Source organism: Cyprinus carpio, chromosome B20 (genome assembly GCF_018340385.1).
Source record: "Cyprinus carpio isolate SPL01 chromosome B20, ASM1834038v1, whole genome shotgun sequence".
NCBI lineage: Eukaryota > Metazoa > Chordata > Actinopteri > Cypriniformes > Cyprinidae > Cyprinus > Cyprinus carpio.
In genome coordinates this window covers 7,496,608-7,515,694 of record NC_056616.1, presented here as the reverse complement: position 1 = coordinate 7,515,694, position 19,087 = coordinate 7,496,608, and the positions used below count along the sequence as shown (strand labels likewise).

At 37.9% G+C, this 19,087-nt stretch overlaps 1 protein-coding gene across 1 annotated transcript; it reads right to left on the bottom strand.

Moving 5' to 3' along the window:
• Positions 1 to 260: 260 nt before the first annotated feature.
• On the bottom strand, positions 261 to 19,020 carry LOC109058241 (potassium channel subfamily K member 10-like). Its single transcript, XM_042746801.1, has 7 exons — positions 18,517 to 19,020; positions 16,045 to 16,427; positions 8,064 to 8,181; positions 6,619 to 6,779; positions 4,895 to 5,087; positions 3,805 to 3,947; positions 261 to 2,970 (listed from the first exon to the last, which is right to left on the bottom strand). The coding sequence occupies exons 1-7, from the start codon at positions 18,569 to 18,571 to the stop codon at positions 2,314 to 2,316; spliced, it is 1,710 nt and encodes a 569-aa protein (XP_042602735.1). The 5' UTR covers positions 18,572 to 19,020; the 3' UTR covers positions 261 to 2,313.
• Positions 19,021 to 19,087: the final 67 nt, after the last annotated feature.

Sequence of the window (19,087 nt, the reverse complement as noted above, 5' to 3'; positions counted from 1 at the left end):
CTTGCCCATCAGTGTTGCACAATATTTGCAATTGTAGTGTAGGATGATCTTACACCTGGAAACACATTTGAAGGTGACCGTTACCTCAAGATTTTTAAATAGCCCGTTAAGTGTTCTTTCAGTTGTTGATGTTTTTTGCGGATTCTTACATTTCAAGTTGACCTTTGAGTGAGGAAACAGTATAATTGATAAGACACTGCAGGTCATTTCTGAAAATGGTCTAAACTAAGTGGAAAGAGAAAACGGCAAACAAACCATTATTGCTTTTTGTTCAACTGTGTTTATTTCCAAAAGGCACTCACTACATTGAATGTAATGGTTGCACAAGATACTGCAGATACTGCGAACAGCAATTTACTAGCATGTGCAGCCCGAAGTAGAGCTCAAACATGGACATTTCAAAGTCTCAAGAAGCATGTTTGTGGTACAATCAATACCATAGCATGATAACATATTAGCACAATAGCATGCTTTAGGGATCCATGTCTTTAAATAGTTTTGAATGCTTTAAAATGTTTGACATTTTCATAGTCTTTTTCTTATCACAAATATTCAGTCCGTTGCTGCATTCGCTCTAGACTATTGCAAACATGAAAAGAGTAATTAACATTAGCTCAACAACAAGCATTTTGCTGCAGCGGTAAATGTGTGTATGTGTGCATTTACGAGTTGGTGGGAATGAGGTACTGATACATGTGTCTGCCTCAGGGAGTTTTCATTAATACAGACAGCAAGACAACAATCACATCAGACAAAGCGGTATTTGGTTTCAGCACAAACACACACACAAATATGTCAGACGCTCCCAGGCAATTAGCACAATATTGTTTAGTAGTGTGTCAAAAGTCTATTCCAGAAACATTCTGGAAAAGTAGAGACGAAAATCATAAACTAAAGACAGAAACTTGTAAAAAGTGCAAGGTTTCCTGGCAAAAAAAAGAGAGTAACATTTCCCTTTCAATCCTAAATGAAACTGCATCCTATACTTTCATAAAGCTAAAACATAAGTATGCCAAATGTCTTTCATTCACATTCAGAATGTCTAGTAGACTTCAAACAAGTCAAGATTTTACCCTGATCATTCACAAATCAACGTAACATTGTGAATATGCTATTATGTTGTTTAATCAGCGCCATCAGTCAACTAAATAAAGGTGCAGTAAGCGATTTCTGCGAAACTCTTGATATTTGAAATAACCAAAACACACAGGCCCCTACCCAAAAGGATCACATCCTATCTTGTTAGATCGACCATGCTATGCAACAGGAACCTCCCCCATCATGAATGGACACACCCCTTACTGGTAATTGGCCACAAGATTGGATCCACTTTCAACTGCGTTTCTCTGAAATCGCTTACTTGACGATGGCTTAAAGGGACAGTACACCCAAAAATGGAAAATGCCACAACTTGTGTTGTTTTGTATCTTACAGACTTCAAATAAATAGACAAAAACATTTTAAACACCTGTGTTGTGCAGACAAAAGTAAGTTATAATGGTTTGGAGCTAAATTTTTGGGTAAACTGTTCCTTTAAATGAAATAAACGGATATGTTCAGTTGTTTGTGATTAAACTCTACTAGATATTCTAGCTTGCATGATGTCTACCATGACTTTCTACCTTATGGCTTCTCTATTGTCCCACTGTCCTAGAATTTCAAACTATGAAAACAGTACTGTGTAGCAACAGCTTTAGATATTTCATGAAAGCACAGCAAATTGTATGTCAGACAAACCGTACAATTTGACAATTACAGTAGGACTACAAGCCCTGAGATTTCATAGGTTAACTTCATAAATCTGGATCACATATTGATGCACTCCACTTGTTTTACAGGACAGTTGAGCTCCGTGCATATACAACATGTCACCAATTTAACATGGGTTCTTCGTATTCAAAGAGTTTTATCATCTTTGATCACGGGGGATTCAAGTCTCAGGGTACGTTTCTTCATTTCGAATGGGTGGGGGATCTTGACAGACATTGTTTTTAAGCAGTTATGCTTCTTGACAAATGACCTTGAAGTACAGTCTGGCAGAATGAACACTGAAAGTGAAGCAGTGAAACAAACTGCCAATGTAGCTTGCTACGGATTTTGTCCAGGAGGTTAGGAGAAATTCTTTCAAACTTATACAAGCATTTTTCAGTGGTCTGTCTTCCAGTGCTACTGTTGCCATATTACTGTTATCAAGTTATCAGGACACAGTGAACAGTTAAATGAACAGCAGAAATTGAGATTCTCACATCCCAGCTCAGGGTAAGGGTTAAACAAGGCACTTTAGGCATATGTTATTTTCCTACACGGTTCCCTCTAGGGCTCCATCTGCAAATGGAACTCTTTTTCTTCAAGTTTTGTCTCGTTTTCTTCCTCTTTGGTCTGTGGCGGTAGAGGTATGAATCCGTTTTGTCTATTGGGGCTCTCCACAAAGAGAGGGAAGTTGGTCAGACTGGTGTTGACCTCTTTCTCAAGCTCCTCGTCCTCAGCCTCTTTCTTCTCCTCATCCATTGTGGGAGTATTACAGGTGAAGGAATCTAAGGCTTTTCGACCGTCATCTGGGATGTTTTTCCTCAACTCTTTGTTCTTGCTCCGTTTGGCTAGTTTTGTGACTGAACCAAGGCGGTTGAAAATGTTATCTTCAGAGTACGCCTGGCTTGGGTCGCTCCGCCGATGCTCATTCTGCTCAACTCGTAGATGCAGGTTGTTGAGCTTTGTGTCGATGCTCTCCTGGGAGGATGTTTTGTAATTGGTGGTGTCCAGGCTGTTGAAGGCAGCTCGACGTTCAGGGGACAGCATGTCTAGGGAATGGGCCCGCTGGTCGAAACCTAGCTGTCTGCGCTCCATGCTGCGAATGGTGGCGGCCCTTTGCAGTTTGTCATGAACCTCCACGCTGAGTCGGCGCCTGGTCTCACGGAGCTCTGCGCGGACGTTGGCCTTCCATTCGGCGGCATGAGCCTTAATTTCACCCACCTTCAACAAGATGACAATGGTGAATTTACCTGTAAGCTTTAAATTGTCCTTCCAAATAACTGTTTGAACTTTTTATGGGTCAATGACATTTACGAGTCTCTATGATAAAGAAAAGGAAAAACATGTGCCAAATTCTTAAAATGTGTTCTTTGTATTGATGTTGGTTTCATACGTTTTTGAAAAACTGTTGTGTAACCCTCAAGTAAAACTAATATTTTCCTTAACACGTGTGAATGTACTGTACACATCTTAATGATTTTTTTTTTAAATTATTTACAAATATTTATTATGGTAAAAAGTATGTTTTACAAATATCATGAATAATTATAAATGTTCTGATGAGATGGCACCACACCACATTTTATAACCCTGAAACTTATTTTTAATATATAATGTTTTTGTTTTATTTTTTAACTCTGTTTTTGCATGTTATTTGCATCACATGACTGATTTTCTGCACAAAAGTGTTTTTTTGTTGTTGTTGTTTTTTTTTTGTTTTTTTTCAGGTGATTAAAGGAAGAAAAATGTTGTTGTTACAAAAAATTTTTTTTCTTTTTTCTTCGATAAAATGATATCAAGAAAGTTGTATCACCCTGATATGTTTGCTTTTGTGCTCCTAAAAATATCAAAATGAATGATAATACAGAAATTAAAAACATGTTCATCATATAAGAGAAGTTATTATTGTTATTAATTCTATAAATGGCATTTTTGGTTTATTTTTTTAGTAAATTAATCAGTTTGTGTCATGTCATAGGCCATTACATCATATTTGGAAGTATAAAAGTTTAGCTGGAATAATCAAGGTAAATGCAATGCTAACAAAAGTCTCACCTCCATTTTTGTCTTTTTAGAAAGCACCCTGAGCCAGTCTCCAATCATGCTCAGAACTGCAGCAAAGTAAGCCAGTCCAACCAGGATCCAGAACCACACCAGCGGTCTGTACCATTTACGGTACTCTATTCTTCTATTGCCTCCTGGAAGAGATGTATAAATGACACTTTCATTTCAGAGGTGGGAGCATTTGAATGTCTTTTAAATCTACAACCACACGCTTTTTGAGGCATTCATCAAAACCTCCTGCCAAAGTCATGTAAGCTATTTCCTGAGAACAGCAATCAGACTAGCTCGGTTTTTCTTGACAATTCATGGTGTCTGCAAGTAGAAAAATTTCAAAACAAATACAATAAATAGCTTTTATATGGACTTTGTTTTATTCAAGGACTAAATTGAAACACAGCCTATAAAAGAATCCATTCAGCTGCGTAGGTAAAATTCTTCCCTTCTGTGATTTGCCTACTGTACCAAAGCAAACCAAAAGCCGCTAAACCTGTTCCTTGAAAGGGATCCACAAAAGACAAAATGTCAAATGATTAAATCATATATGGTTGTTTCTTTAACTTCTGGCTCATTTGTGTCACAGAGGTGAAATGGCCTGTATAGATTTTGTTTCACACTTGTCTCAGACCTAAACTTTTAATCTTAAAATATTAAACTCCTTCAAAAATGTTTGATAGATGGATGGATGGATGGATGGATGGAAGGAAGGAAGGAAGGAAGGATGGATGGATGATAGATGGAAGGAAAGATGGATGGATGAAAGGAAGGAAGGAAAGAAGGAAGGAAGGATGGATGGATGGATGGATTTTGAAAAATCAAAAATAAATGTTTATTTCATGAAAATGATTTCTACTTTAAAAGCTATGATGGCCAGTTTTTTTTTATTACATTACTTTGCTTAGTTACTGAACGCATGAGATGAAATATGAGCTGTTAAAAGTGAAAAAAAAATATTGAAACAGGCCTTAGTATAACAAAGGAATCTGCAAATTTATTCTAATATATAAATACATATAATCATCACAGAAGTGCTTTCACGCATTAATTCTAAATTCTAAAATCTAAAACTAAATTCTGTCTGTACCTGCAACATAATCTCCGATCCCAACAGTTGTCAGTGTGATGACCACAAAATAAATCGCCTCCAGCCCGGTCCATCCTTCAATGTGCTTGAAGATGATGGCTGGTATGGTGACGAAGAGAATGCAGCCAGCCAAGATGAAGAGCAATGTAGAGGCCACTCGAATCTTGGTCTGGCTTATTTGATTGTGTTTGCGCTGTTGGGGGTGAAATAGACAAAAAGCAATATCAACATGAAAGATCGTACAAGAACCATTCTTAGTCACGCAAACAGCACGACTTCATTGCCAGCAGCGGCGACATGTGGCATGAGAAGACATTTCGTGACTTTGTGAAGGTGGCATGTGTTCATTAGGTCTCTGATGGGCGTAACGATGATCTGAATGAGATTGATTAGCCCTAATGAGGTGTGATCTCAGCCCGTACTGCAGATGCCACTGCCTCAGCATGCTGGAGCCTCAGTTCTGTGTTTATTTACTAGGCCTGTACCTCTGCTGTGCAGGGTCTGACTAACCTACCACAAACAAGAGCTGCGATCTTCCTGACTAATGCCTCCTAGGTCTTCTGGAAAAGAAGTGACCTTGCATAGTCTAATATGATAAACCTAACACTTGAAATTCTAATTGCCATGGTAAACATTTTGTATTGGAACATTTAGCATTAAAATACATTGTTGGTTTCGTTTGTTTGGAATCATCACAGTAGTGTTTTTCAGGTGTCTACATTACCGTTTAAAAGTTTTGACTGCATTTATTTGATCAAAAACACAGTAATATTGTGAAATATTATTCCTTTTATTCCAATTTTTAGCTGCCATTATGGCAGTCTTCAATGTCACATGATCCTTCAGAAATCATTCCAAAATGTTTATTTGCTGCTCAAGAAACATTTCTTATTATTATCATTATTAAACACAGTTATGCTGCTTAATATTTTTGTGAAAACCATGATACATTCAGGATTATTTGATGAATAGAAAGTTCATCTTTAGTAACATTAAATGTTTTTACAGTCACTTTTGATCAATATAATGCATCCTTGCTGAATAACTTTAAAAAACAAAAATCTGACCCCAAGCAACACTTTGTGACCTGTGGTACTATATGCAGTGTCCCCCAAACATCACCCATTTCAACAAGAAACTGCAGTCATTCCTCCGGATAGGTACATTTTTTGAGTTTTGCAGAAATGTAGGTAAAGGCACATGCTACCAATGAGCCTGGGTAGAACATATTTGTACTCTTAGGGTATATTTATTGTACAACAGTGTACTAAAAATGGAAATGTTTTTTCTTTCCTGCATTTTTGACAAGTTTTTTATACAGACAATGGCACTGTCAAAATGATCTCCTTTCACTTGTAGCCTATCTGCAAGAACTACTAAAAATGCTGTATTATGTTGTCCAGGTCAGTAGTTGATGATGTATCTTTAAAAAAAAAAAAAAAAAAAAAACACCACACACATGTGCATCCTATGCATATGCATAGTGTGACCATTTTTACATAATCACATTTTGTTTACACAAAAACTGTAATGGCATTGTTTTTTTAAGGTTTTTGTTTTCAAGCCCCTCAAATAGTCGTTGTCATGTAAATGAGTGTCTAGAAAAAAGTGTTTCGTTTTTAGTTGAAAACAGCCTTTACATGCGCACCTTCCCACAGAGCCCATTAAACAGATTGTACATCTATCCATCACAGCCTTGTTTTCAATAACCCTAGTTCACTTACCCTGAACATTTTCTCCACTTTAGCAATGCTCTTCACAAAAATAGTCCCTAGTTGATCACCAACACCAGCCAGAAGAAAGCCAAAGAGCGGGATGCCAAAAATTGCATAAAGGATACAGAAAATCTTCCCTCCCTCCGTGCTTGGAGAGATGTTGCCATAACCAAAAATATAAGAGAGCAATTGTGTAAATTAAGACGCAACTGAAAAGCAAATTTACCACTGTACTGTATATTCAAAGTGACATAGGAAAGAATGCCATATGATATAATGGTAAGGGGACTTTATTGGATAATTACATGGATATTTAGTAAAACGCCAATTCAGACTACACAAAATCAAATGAAAGAATCATAAATGTCTTCTAATTTTGCTATGTAAAAATTCAGACTTAAATCAGATTGTTAATTCCAATACAGCCCAGTAAGATATACTATGTAGGTTTAAAGGGAATCGTAGGAAATTACTTATTATGGTCCTCATGGATCAAAATGTGTCTGCTGAGAGCATGTTCGAAGGTTTGGCAACTGAAGTGTAAAAACTAATCTTGTTTATGCCTTTGTCCATTGCCTGCTGGATGGCTGAGCCAATGAGAAATGACACTGAGAGTCCTGTCAGCATTTAGATACTAACCTGTATTGCACAACAGCTTCTATAAGTAATTAATCACAGGCCCTGGCAGGTAACACAGTGGGCAGCTTATGGACTTCAAATGAATTACATCAAACCTCCAATGGAATGTGCCATATAACTTCAAGTAGTGGATTAATGCCTTGTATTTTCACCACACAGTGAAAAAATAAATAAAAAAGGCTTTTACCTCACAATTTTGATGCCTTTTTCTTGCAATTTTAAAGTTATATCTCACCATTCTGACTTTTTATCCTACAATTCTGAGGGAAAAAAATCTGAATTTCAAGATATAAACATTCAATTTCAGTCTTTTTGTGTGTTTTAACATGCAATAAATCACAATTGTGAAATATAAATTTGCAATTCTGGGAAAAAAGTCAGAATTTTGTTTTGTGTTTCTGCAAGGAAATTAAAAATAATAATAATAATTGCGACTTCAAGTTAATATCTTGCAATTGTGAGTTAACGTTTCAACTTTTTTTTTTCCATTTACGGCTTTGATTATTCACCCTCCAATTTATTTCCTCACTGAGACTATAAAATGTGTCTAAAAATCAATGAATCGTTCCATAAGCATCAGTAGTTTCATTTGGATTGACAGTTGAAGCAGGCACATTTTCACACATGGAATATAAATGGGGCTGAAGGAGAAAATGATTGATTGGTGGTGTTGGGGGTCAGGCATATTGACTGAAGCTAAGACTATAAATGTATGACACAAGCAAATTCCTTGTATTCGGCTTGAGCTATGCATATTAATGGGGTGGAGAGGTCTAGAAATGGATGTATAATATACAGGGATGTATAGGAGCTACCTATTGTTGTTATCACAGTTCCAGCGAAGAAAAAGGAGCTCCCTAAGTCCCAGTGACTGGAGTTGTATGACGTGTCTCCAATAGGACTGACACCAGCGTTCACTGCATCTACAGAGTGCTGGGAAAAAATAAGACTGGAGTTAATGTCATTGTATGAGAAGCACATCTTCCACATGATTAATAGTCAATTCCAGTGACAGATCATTTCATGTGGTAATGAAAATCAAAATTGGTATCAAGCCAAAATAAACAAATAATTTCAACATCGAAATAGACTGAATATCTAAAAGCCATACTGACAGTGAATGCAATTTGAAATGATGAAGTATTTACTTGAAAAGGCCGAACAATTTAAACTAGTCTTTTGTGTACTGTAATTTCAAAACCACTGTGTACCACATCTCAAAAATAATAAATCCATATATATATATGGAATAAATATATGGATTTATGAATAAATATATGGATTTATTATTTTTGAGATGTGGTACACAGTGGTTTTGAAATATATATATATATATATTAGGGCTGTCAAACGATTAATCGTGATTAATCGCATCCAAAATAAAACTGTTCCTGTCTTGTGTTTTCCTCCCCCACGTGCTCCATGTTTATTATTATGCCCTTATTTGGTCCTTCCTGTTGCCTGTTTCCATTATGTTCCCTGATTAGTTCTCCATTTGTTCCAGCTGTGTTTGATTAATTATCTAGTTTAGCCCTGTGTTTCCTTGTCTCCAGCATCCAGTGTCGAACGTCTTCACGTCTGTCAGTGTTTGTCTCCCTGTGGTTTTGATTTTATTATTTAGTTCTGCGGGATTGCCGCAAAACAGCACTGGATGACATCACGCTAAACTCTCTTTTCTGGGGGGCCAATTGCTTTCGCCCCGTGAACCTCCCAGACACCACAGGGCTGAGCTGGAGGGAAGGGATCCTCTGGTGTCTGGAGTGCATCCAGAACCAGCACTCAGTCAAGCCTGCCGACCACGCAATTCACTCGTAACCAAAAGAGGAGGTTAAGGTGAAAAGGAATGCTCATGACACTCATCCTCGCCCGAAAGCGATCCACCAGAGCTTGCTCTGGTGTCGGCTCCAGCCCCAGAGCTCACGCCGGTGTCGGCTGCAGCCCCAGAGCTCGCGCCGGTGTCGGCTCCAGTCCCAGAGCTCACACCAGTATTGGCTCCAGCCCCAGAGCTCCCTCTGGTGTTGGCTCCAGCCACAGAGCTCCCTCCGATGTCGGCTCCATCACCTGAGTTCGCTCCAGTGTCAGTATTTATAGGGTTCCAGCTGTAGAGGCTTCCAGCTGTAGAGGCTTGGGCGGAGGGGGGGGCTGGGGCCGCGGCCTCGCAGGCTGCTCTACCACGGTCTTCTGAACTGCAAGCTCCACCTTGGGTCCTGTGTCTGTCCTGAGGGTCTCCAGAGCACCCATCCCCCTTCCCCTTTCCTTGCAAAACTGTGACAGTGTGTGCATCTCCATGTCTCCACGTCTCCTTGTTCCCTCGCTCCTTGCAAAACTGTGACAGTGTGTGTATTTATAAATACATTATAAATATACACAGTATAGTCACATATATTATGTAAACAAAAACGTTTATTTTGATGCGATTAAATGTGATTAATCATTTGACAGCAATATATATATACAGAATATTAAAAATAAAAATAAAAATGTAGATTCACAATCCAGTCTCATGGGAAAAACTTGCCTGTTGGCAACATTTCTGCAAAAAGATATCGCTTTACTTCTTACGTATTTTGCAATTATTTCTAAGTGAAATGTCCAATGACTGAAGCAAAAGTCATGTTCAGTTTTATCTGAAACAGATGAGTCTGCCAACATTTCATGATCAGTGTTTCAATGTTCATGATCAAGATATGATTTTGTACGCAGGGTGTGATTTATAAACAAACCAGATGGGGGGGGGGTTGTTTTGAAAAAATATATGTAATCTATTTACCTTGAGATTAGCTTCGATATTTGACCACTACTTGTAAATAATACTTGGTTACAGTTACACTAATAGTTCTCATTTCTGTCAGGAATGCAAAAACAGTCAGGAGTTAATGATATTTTGACCAGAATAACGAGACACTGTACATATTCAATTGCGTTTGCTTCCATATTTTTGATCAGTGATTCACTACACAACATAAAAACTTTACTCCAAAAGTGTGCACATTAGGCTATGTATTCACACGTTTAGCTCATATAGCTTTAAATAGAATAGAACCATAATATCTTAATGACGCGCAGAAAGACGATTCTCTGGCGATCCATCAGTCATTATTGGGTGATCATAATTCCCACATTACGCTGATGGTAAACTTTTGCGTTCTGTCTCATAATGCATTTATGCGTCAGTTTATTTACAATATCTGCATTAGGTCATAATAGTGTGAGTTTTGAGCAAAAACATTGTGTATTAATGTCATTCTGTCACTATGAAATAGCACACGCTAACTTTCTGTATAGCACTGTATGGATTTAGGCGTGTGAACCAGGATCACGAAACCCAGACGGTCTCTATAAAGTGGGAGGAGCGCAGACAGTTAAAGACCATTCCTGATTTTACTGTTGTTTATATTGTCATGTTGCAGTATTTTACATGCTAGTGTTTTAAAAAATATTGTTATTTTTGGTATTTTATATGCTTTGTTGGTGGTTGGTGGAGTAGCATCATCCGGAGGTTGTACGTATTGCATCAGTTGGAAATATGTGCCATGAATCAGGTGTGTTTGATTTAGAAGACATGCAAAATGTGCAGTGTTGCAGGAGTTCAGGAATGTGGTTAGAAATCACTGCTCTAATAACGTAACGCCTACACTAAACTCCACTGTAAACCTAACTAATAGTGTTGACAAAAGCAAATATGAAATAAAAACACATTTTTTAAGCAACCATGCCATTTTAGTTTGCTGCTACAAGCTGATTTATCTTGGTTTGTGTTTCACTGAACACAAGCTCTCCACAGCCCAAGTGCAATGCTGTCCAGGTGCGCTACTGAGCAAGTTTGCCATGTCAGAATAGCCATGCATATAGAGCTGGTAAAAAAATATATGTTCTTAATCATGCACTATGTTAAAAGTGTTTTTAGGTGATAACAATGTTGTTCAAAGTCTGGTTTTGTGTGTTGTATAGTTTACTGCAGTGCTCATTTCAGCTGGAAATTGTATGTATATGCACCTTTTTGGAGTTTTTCAAAAACGTACACAGAGCCTTTTCCAATAAGCCTATGTATCAAGCAGTAAAACGTCCAGTTATATATTTTGAAGCATGATGACACATGATGCCTCACACATTCTAGTCATTCCAAATAGAACAAACAATAAATAGATACTCTTATGTTAAGCAAACTGTAGTTTTTGACATACAGTTTGTCATGGTTAAGGCACCCTACTGAGGTGGTGATCCAAATAAGCTGTCTAGCTTTAATGAGCCTTTGATGATCAGATGTATCATTAATAGAGAGGAACAGAGAGGGCGGATCAGAAACAGGTCACTCAGCCCAACAGGACGCCGCTAGAGCAGATGGAAGTACTATACTGAGATCGACAGGAAGCGGCTCAGGTGTGAGAAACGAGCGTGTGGGCAGCTGAAGGGCAGGTACACAAGGGCAGATGCAGAGTCTTGTCAGTCTAGACTGGATGCGTAATACGAAGTTTTAAAGCCAAGTGTAGCCATGAAACCAGAACCTCATGAAAGAGAAAAAAAAATGCAAGTTTATTCAATTCGCAAGAAAACAACTCTGATCAAGAACAAAATAAATTATGGAATTTATGAATAGCAGATATCTTAATATGTTAGGATATCTTATGAATAGCAGATATCTTATTACAATCTTTGAAGTTTTGAGTGTAATGAAACTGAAATAGCCACATTTACATTCTCTGTATCTGACCAATCAATCAGCTTTAGATTCTTTCTCAATCCAAGAATGGAAACTGCTTTCCCTTGGCTGGATGCTCTTTGAAGAGCTCAATTCTCTTGCATAATGTGATGTCCTCAACCATTTAGCACAAATGGTTTTACCTCAACACAGACTGCTAGAAAGCACAAATTTGCATTCCATATGTCTGCAGCTCATCTTCAGTTTCTTTTCTGAACTGATCTAAACTGCATTTTACTCTATCTGCTTGCCTGGGTGACTTGTATATGCATCTGTGTCCCCTACTGGGAGACGTTATACCTCTTTTAAGTTGGTGAGAAGATGAATTCGAAGAAATATAAATGTGTCTTCACAGCAGACAGCGGGTGCTCAGATGACAGCATCTGAAAGCTTTCAATCCCATCATGAGAAATGCCACTATGACAGAGATAAACCATATAGAAGCTGTAAATACTGAGTGTCATGAGGGATGTATTTTTCCTAGCTATAAGATTCTGCCTCAAACACAGAGAGATTGATCAGGAAACCCAATCTCCACTAATCACCACTGCACTGTGTTATGATTCTAAATTAAATTCATACTGAAAGCATGGTCAACTGATGTATGCTAACCATTTTATATTGGTTTTTGTGGTAAACTATGACTTGGTCTCCTCATCTTGACATTCACAAATGGTATAATATAACCAAAACATACTACAAAATATATTTTTGTTAATTAAATATAATTGCATAAAGTAAACAAAGCTTAGTATACCCTTAAAAACATTGGTATTCTTACATTATTTTCAGGACATTTAAGCTTACTTTACTCTCCAATCATCACTACTGTAATGTAAAATATAAAGTCTCATTCTCAAGTAATAATATATTATGGTAGCATTTGTTGTGTTGCTTTTAATTTCAAAGTTAATGATTTAATTAAATCATTCCAGAACCCTATAGTAATGATTTATTGTATATCTCTAGTATATTTGTTTAGCCAGTGTTAGAGGTGCGGAAAGTAGGATAAATAATAGTATATGGGAAATGTAATGAAATATTTTCTTCCATTTCCTGGAAGGTAGAGTGATGTACAGTAACTGGAGGTGAGGAATCTGAGCAAATATCAAAGCAATTCCTAGAGCTGTAGACAGTAATGCTTGAACATTTCCTGGCAATTTTAGCTGAAAAAAAAAACACCTTTTGATAGTCGATGTGCAAGCATTAGTGCACGCGCTCGTCTGGTCTGGAGCTCAAAGAAGTGCTTTGGCATTTCTTCAAATTCTTCACCTCCAGTTACATCACTGCCAGACTGCAGTACATATGCACAGCTCACAGCCTGAGCAGAGCGAAAGCAACAGCCTACATGCAGCTAATCCACACGCCACTAGCCTGAATCATCGACGCTTTGCAGTATTTCTAATCAGCAAAACCACAAGTTATGTTTCCCACTGCAGATCTGTTTTCCATTTTCTTTGTTCCACAACTCCCAGCTCAAACAACATTCAACAGCAGAAGCTGACAGGAAGCAGCTGACATATCTGCCTCTCTCAGGCTCTACTGGAGTCGGAGAGGCTGAGCTATTTTGAAATGGTGCTTTGTTACAAAGCTCTCAAATGCTGTTGGTTCTAGATTAAATTAGGGTTTCAGGTTATTGATTCAATTATGGTTTTTAACCTCCCTACCTCAGCATTGCGATGGGCGAGCTTCACGTTTTACCCTGCCCATACTCCTGATGGAGCCCCATTAGCGCAAAAGGAATCAAGATTCTCCAGCAGATCCTTTTAAGACTTGATTGTTCTTTATCTGCGGGGCTGGATGATTATCACCGTTCATCTATCAAAAAAGCTTCTGGTTCTTTAACTTGGCTTCATCTCTCAAGGACATCTTGAGCAACTGAAAATCACAGTAACAAACACCAGAACTGCACAACAATATTGACTGCTCAACACAATTAGGTTAAGAATGTGTACTTCAACAAATGGTCTTCCATTGTTGGTGTTATGACCTGTTGAGTGAATAATGAAACTGGCAGAACAGTCAGACATTGACAGAGCATTGCAGCTGCTTGAGCCATATGAACGATTTTCTGGAAGCTGAGAATCTGTCAGTGTCTAATTTGATCTGCATTGTGGATTCCAGTAAATCAGATAAAGTGATTGTGACTAAGTAAGATTTGCAACTTTTTTTTTTTTGCGTAACCCTAATGCTAACTTACTAAGATGAGCATATGTAAACCAGTTACCAGTAAGACTACAAGAAAAAAAATCTATTTTAAGTAAGATTTGCAACATAATCTTGTTGGAAAAATATGCCTCTGCTATTTTTTATTCCAAAAATGTGCCTATACATACAACAGCTTCCAGCTGACATAAACATTTGTGGTAGTTTTTTATTCCTTTCAAAGAAATTGTGATTATGAAAAACACTTATCTGTAAACTAATTCATTTTTACATTTGCATTACATAATCAGCTCTATATGTATGGCTTTTCTGACGTAGTAAACTTGCTCGATAGCCCACCTGGTACAGCATTGCACTTGCGATTATGAGTCCCGTGAAACATGATTTGTGATAAAAGAGCTTAAAGACTTTTTTAAATGCTATTTTATATCATGTATGCTTTTGCAGGGTTTCGCCGGACATTTCTGTTAAACCAATGTCACTAAATGGACAATAAAAATCAAACAGTCGCCGGACATTTCATTTCTGAACTGCCATGATACATACAACAACCAATGTCACTAAATGGACATTTCACAGCAAAGCTATTTTAACAATACACTTAATAACTGATTGAATTCTAAGCATATAATATTTTTTCTCTCATCTCATCTGTCATCTTTCTCAACGTTATTGCATATTCCACAAAAGATACATGCTATGCTTTAGAATTTTCCTCGAGGAACGTATCTTTTGCTTAGTGAGCATTCCTATGATGCCTTACAATGCTGCCTAAGTAGGTAGCTCACTAGCTATTGGAACAGAACCAGAGTCAATTTCTGGAAGGTCTCTGCACTTGGGTGCCACTTTCCCTGTTTTATGAGGAGCTGTGTGCACTGGTCCCTGAAAACCCCAGAACTAGTGAAAAAGAGGGCGATGCAGTGCAAGACAAATAAACTGCATCTGTCAAGCTTGAGCTGAACCTGAACCTTGTAAACCAGGCTATAAACAGATTACATGGACATTTCTCTACCTTTCTTAAAATAAAAACTGATATAAACATAGGTCTGCATGAGAAAGTAAACATGAAATGTATACAAAGAAACTGCAAATTTACAGAGAAACATGACTTGTGGACTAAATTGAAAGGTCTTGAATTTGAATGACTTTGTAATGAATTGGTAATTAACTCACTAAAACTTAACAATTTCATTAAAATAATAAAAAAAAAACTAAATGTAAGTATTAAAAAAATTAAGATTTGCAATTTATACTTGTATACTGCTTTAATTTTTTAAAGATATAAATAGAGATTGGTGCTCTTTGCAGCCAACAGGGTGTAATTACAGAATCTACCAGCAGGGGCAAATAAATTTATGCTAATCAGCAAAACCTTGAACCCTTGATGCGAGAGCTTAATCGTAAGTCTACAGTAAATTAACTCTGCAGGAATGAAAAGACATTTTTGTCACAGCGCTAGACATCGCATAGCAGACCTGACAAAAATGTATTAGTCAGGTTTCAAAGATTGAAAGGTTGCAGAGTTTGCAGTGTTTCCTCCATAAATCTCTGCCATTTTATTGCTGAGAACATTTCTGAAAAGTCGTGTTAAAGTAGCCTCTGTAAATGGGAACTATTAAAGACCAGAATGGACTTTGCACATCGCTTTGCAACACTGCAAAACAGATTGATTACTGCCGTCATGCCCACTATCCATCAAATACTTCAGCTCTACACCAAACGGCTTGCTGTCATAAGTCTGCTACGACAGTCTGCTCCGATATCTTTTCGTCACTTGCTCCATTTAGAATTGTCCAACCGCTGTGCCCTCGTCTATTGCATGAGTGAAGCTCACATGTCAGACAGATCGATGAAGCTATATTGTTACACTAGATCTGAGATCCCACAAGGGACACTAGCCGGGCTCTACAACAGATGAGCAACAGTTTTACCTTGATGAGCTCTTCCAGCTCATCTCGGGTCACGCAGCTATGTTTCTCCAGGAAGGCTGCTTTCTTCAAAGTGATTGTGTCTTTTTGGTTGCTCTCAAAGGGTTGCTCCAAGGCTCTGAACACCAGACCGCCGGCGACCAGGTATGCTACCACCACCACAAACACCGCAAGGACAGTCTTCCACTTCATGACTGTGAGGAGGGCTGAGCCGTCCGCCACCGCTTCCATGCTGGCCACCATACTAGCAGGCCGGGAGACAGAAAGGCGAGGTAAAGAACAACCCATGGGGTTCTGCATGGTGGCCACACTGGCCTGCACCAAGCTGGATTGCAACATCCCTGGTTGGACCTTCTTCGGCGGCACCAGGTTGGTCTGCACTGGCACTGTTAAAAAAAGAGACATGTTTATGCCATGTATGTGATCATTTACAACACTGAATTTGCTTCAGGATTTTATATCAAACATCAAGTCAAATTGCACAAATCAAAACAAAAATATTTGTAAAATCTTAAATTATGTGAAAAAAATATATAAATTTTAATGTAGTCTATGTCGTTTTATTTTACCTTGCGCAGTTTCGTTCAGAGTTTTTGAAGACGAGAGCATGACACGCAACCTCTTCATGATGGAATCTTATTTGCTTGGCTTCTAGCAACTGACAGATGAATTTGCGACAATACCGTAAAGTTTGGACCCAAAGCCCTGACGTCAAAAAGACTCCTCTTTTAAGAGCTGATAAACCTATGAGACTTGCTACACTATATAATGATTTGCATTTTATTATTTTCCATTATTTTTCTTCCCTGCTGTCCACTATCCTATCAGAACAGACCAGCGTTGCATTTTTGTTACAAACCATTGATTTATTTTGTCATTTATCCACTGCAAAAAGCTTATTCAAAGCAAAAATCTAAGTAATTTGCTTTTCGAGTTTAGTGTTTGCTCCTCAGTTAATTTTACTTTCTTTTAAACATGACGATTTTAAATTAATGGAAACACTCCAGGTGGCAAAGGGTAGTGTTTCAAATAGTCCCAAAGCCTCTCATCATTGCTGCATATCCACACATACACACACATGTCTGCACACACACTTCTCTTGGCTTTCTGAAAACCCATTACAGTAGAAAGCAGCAGTATAGGGGTGGAGCAACGATAAGCTACACTGTTTCAGACCACCTGGCTTTGTTCATAAACACATAAAAGCATAAGAGCATTACTAGTAATCAATATGCATATTCTACAAAAATCATCTTGTGGAGGTTGTACTGTAAATAAATTTTAAAAAATCACCCTATAATCAATAAACCAAAGAACGCATTAATCACAGAAAGCACATATAAAGAGTGAGCCTCAAATAATTTTCCCTCAACTTTCCCTTTACCTTCAATATGATGTAGTATTGCACAACTGTTTATGTGGACACTATGGCTGCAGCATGACCGCAATAATTTACTGTGACAGTTCGACCGGTTGTTTACAAGCCATCCTGACCCTACCTTCAGATATATACTGTTTTTGCAATATATATTGTGTTTTTTTTTTTTTTTTTTTTTTACTGAAAATTCAGAGCAAATAATTAGGTGAACATTAAGACTTATTCATTTGAATTTATATTAAAATATAGTTCGAAAATAGTGAATTAAACTGTAGTCGCATTATATAAAGGAGCTGTTGCGGTCAAAGATATGTTAAAATAAATAATAATAATACCCTTTTCCCAAACGTAAAAAAAAAAAAAATAAATAAATAAAAAAAATCACAAAACTAATTCGCAATTTTCTGGAAGCTCAAAAAAGTATATGTTTATTATCCTCTAAGGCATCTGCAACCCATTTAAATATATAAACCAGTATCGTGAATGTGTGTGATTTTCCTGTGTAATGCGCGTCACCCACGCTTCATTATGCATCTCTCGTGTCTCTGCATAGTACTCGCAGACTTGTAGGCGTGTTATGATGCACCTCTGTTGAAGATTTCTAGAAAATGTAGCCTTTAATTGCTCATATAGACGTCTTTATGACTTATTCCTCTCCCACCCTGCTAAACTATTGCAGCAAACATCAACCATGCAGGTCTCTCGGTCACGTCGTGATAGGGATTTGTGAGGAACACCTCTTAAGCATCAACGGACGTTGTGATTGAAACGCGTGGTTGTGAATCTTAATGAATGTGTCCACTGAAAAACTGAGACGGACAGAATGAGATCCTTTATTAGAATTAGAGAGTTAGAAACCTTTATACCACTAACTGATCACAGTAAACTACCTCACCCACTGACTCCATTATCATTTTGCGCATCTTGGTTGAAGTGCTTTTGATTGGATTGGGTTCTTAAATCACTCTATATGACAGCTGACTGCCAGAGCGCATGTGTGCTTCATTATGCTCATAATAACTTCTGTCAAAGATACAGCATGAGCAATAACGCATGTATTCCACTGGAAATGCATTGTGAAAACGAAATGTACCTACCTGGTGAAGGGTTCCAGTTCCCTGGTTTCCTTGGGTTTTCCGTTGGAAATTTCATTTTGGATTGCAGTTTAATTCATGAAATGGTCTAAAAGCGATAAAGTAATCAAGAGATACGGCGTGACTGTTGAATCATGCAGCGAATTTCTTTGAAGACATTGTTTTTAAACGAGACAGGGAGGTAAACTGGCGCAAGCATGAGATCATCTTCATCTTCAGGCGTGTGGAGCCGTAGATGTGCTGCTAGACTGGCATGGAATCTGCTTCTGTCTCTTCATGGCACTTAAGAGTTTCAGATCACGCCGCCTTTTGCAAGTTGCACCATTTTCCACGCGTCAGAGACGTTTTGTGTGTGAAGAAAACAGTGAAGGTGCAGCAGAAGTCCACGCGCTGTTGGGGGCATCGTCTGAGCGCTTCGCGAACGGACCATCCAGAACGCTTTTATCAACAGCCGCAGTAAATGGCAAGCGGGCTTAACATTTATCCCACTAACTTAGTGCTTATTGTTAAAGCAGCGGCTATTTGCACTAAGTATAAATAGCGATAGAGACTATTTACACTAAGTGCAAATAGC

Bases quoted from the DNA above. Each gene is read 5' to 3' on its own strand.
- LOC109058241 (XM_042746801.1), bottom strand. From the start codon at position 18,571: ATGAAATTTCCAACGGAAAACCCAAGGAAACCAGGGAACTGGAACCCT. The intron at 6,780-8,063 runs GTAGCTCCTATA...CTTATATTTTTG, and splicing joins AACTGTGATAACAACAATAG to GTTATGGCAACATCTCTCCA. The intron at 2,971-3,804 runs GTGAGACTTTTG...ATCTTGTTGAAG, and splicing joins CTAAAAAGACAAAAATGGAG to GTGGGTGAAATTAAGGCTCA.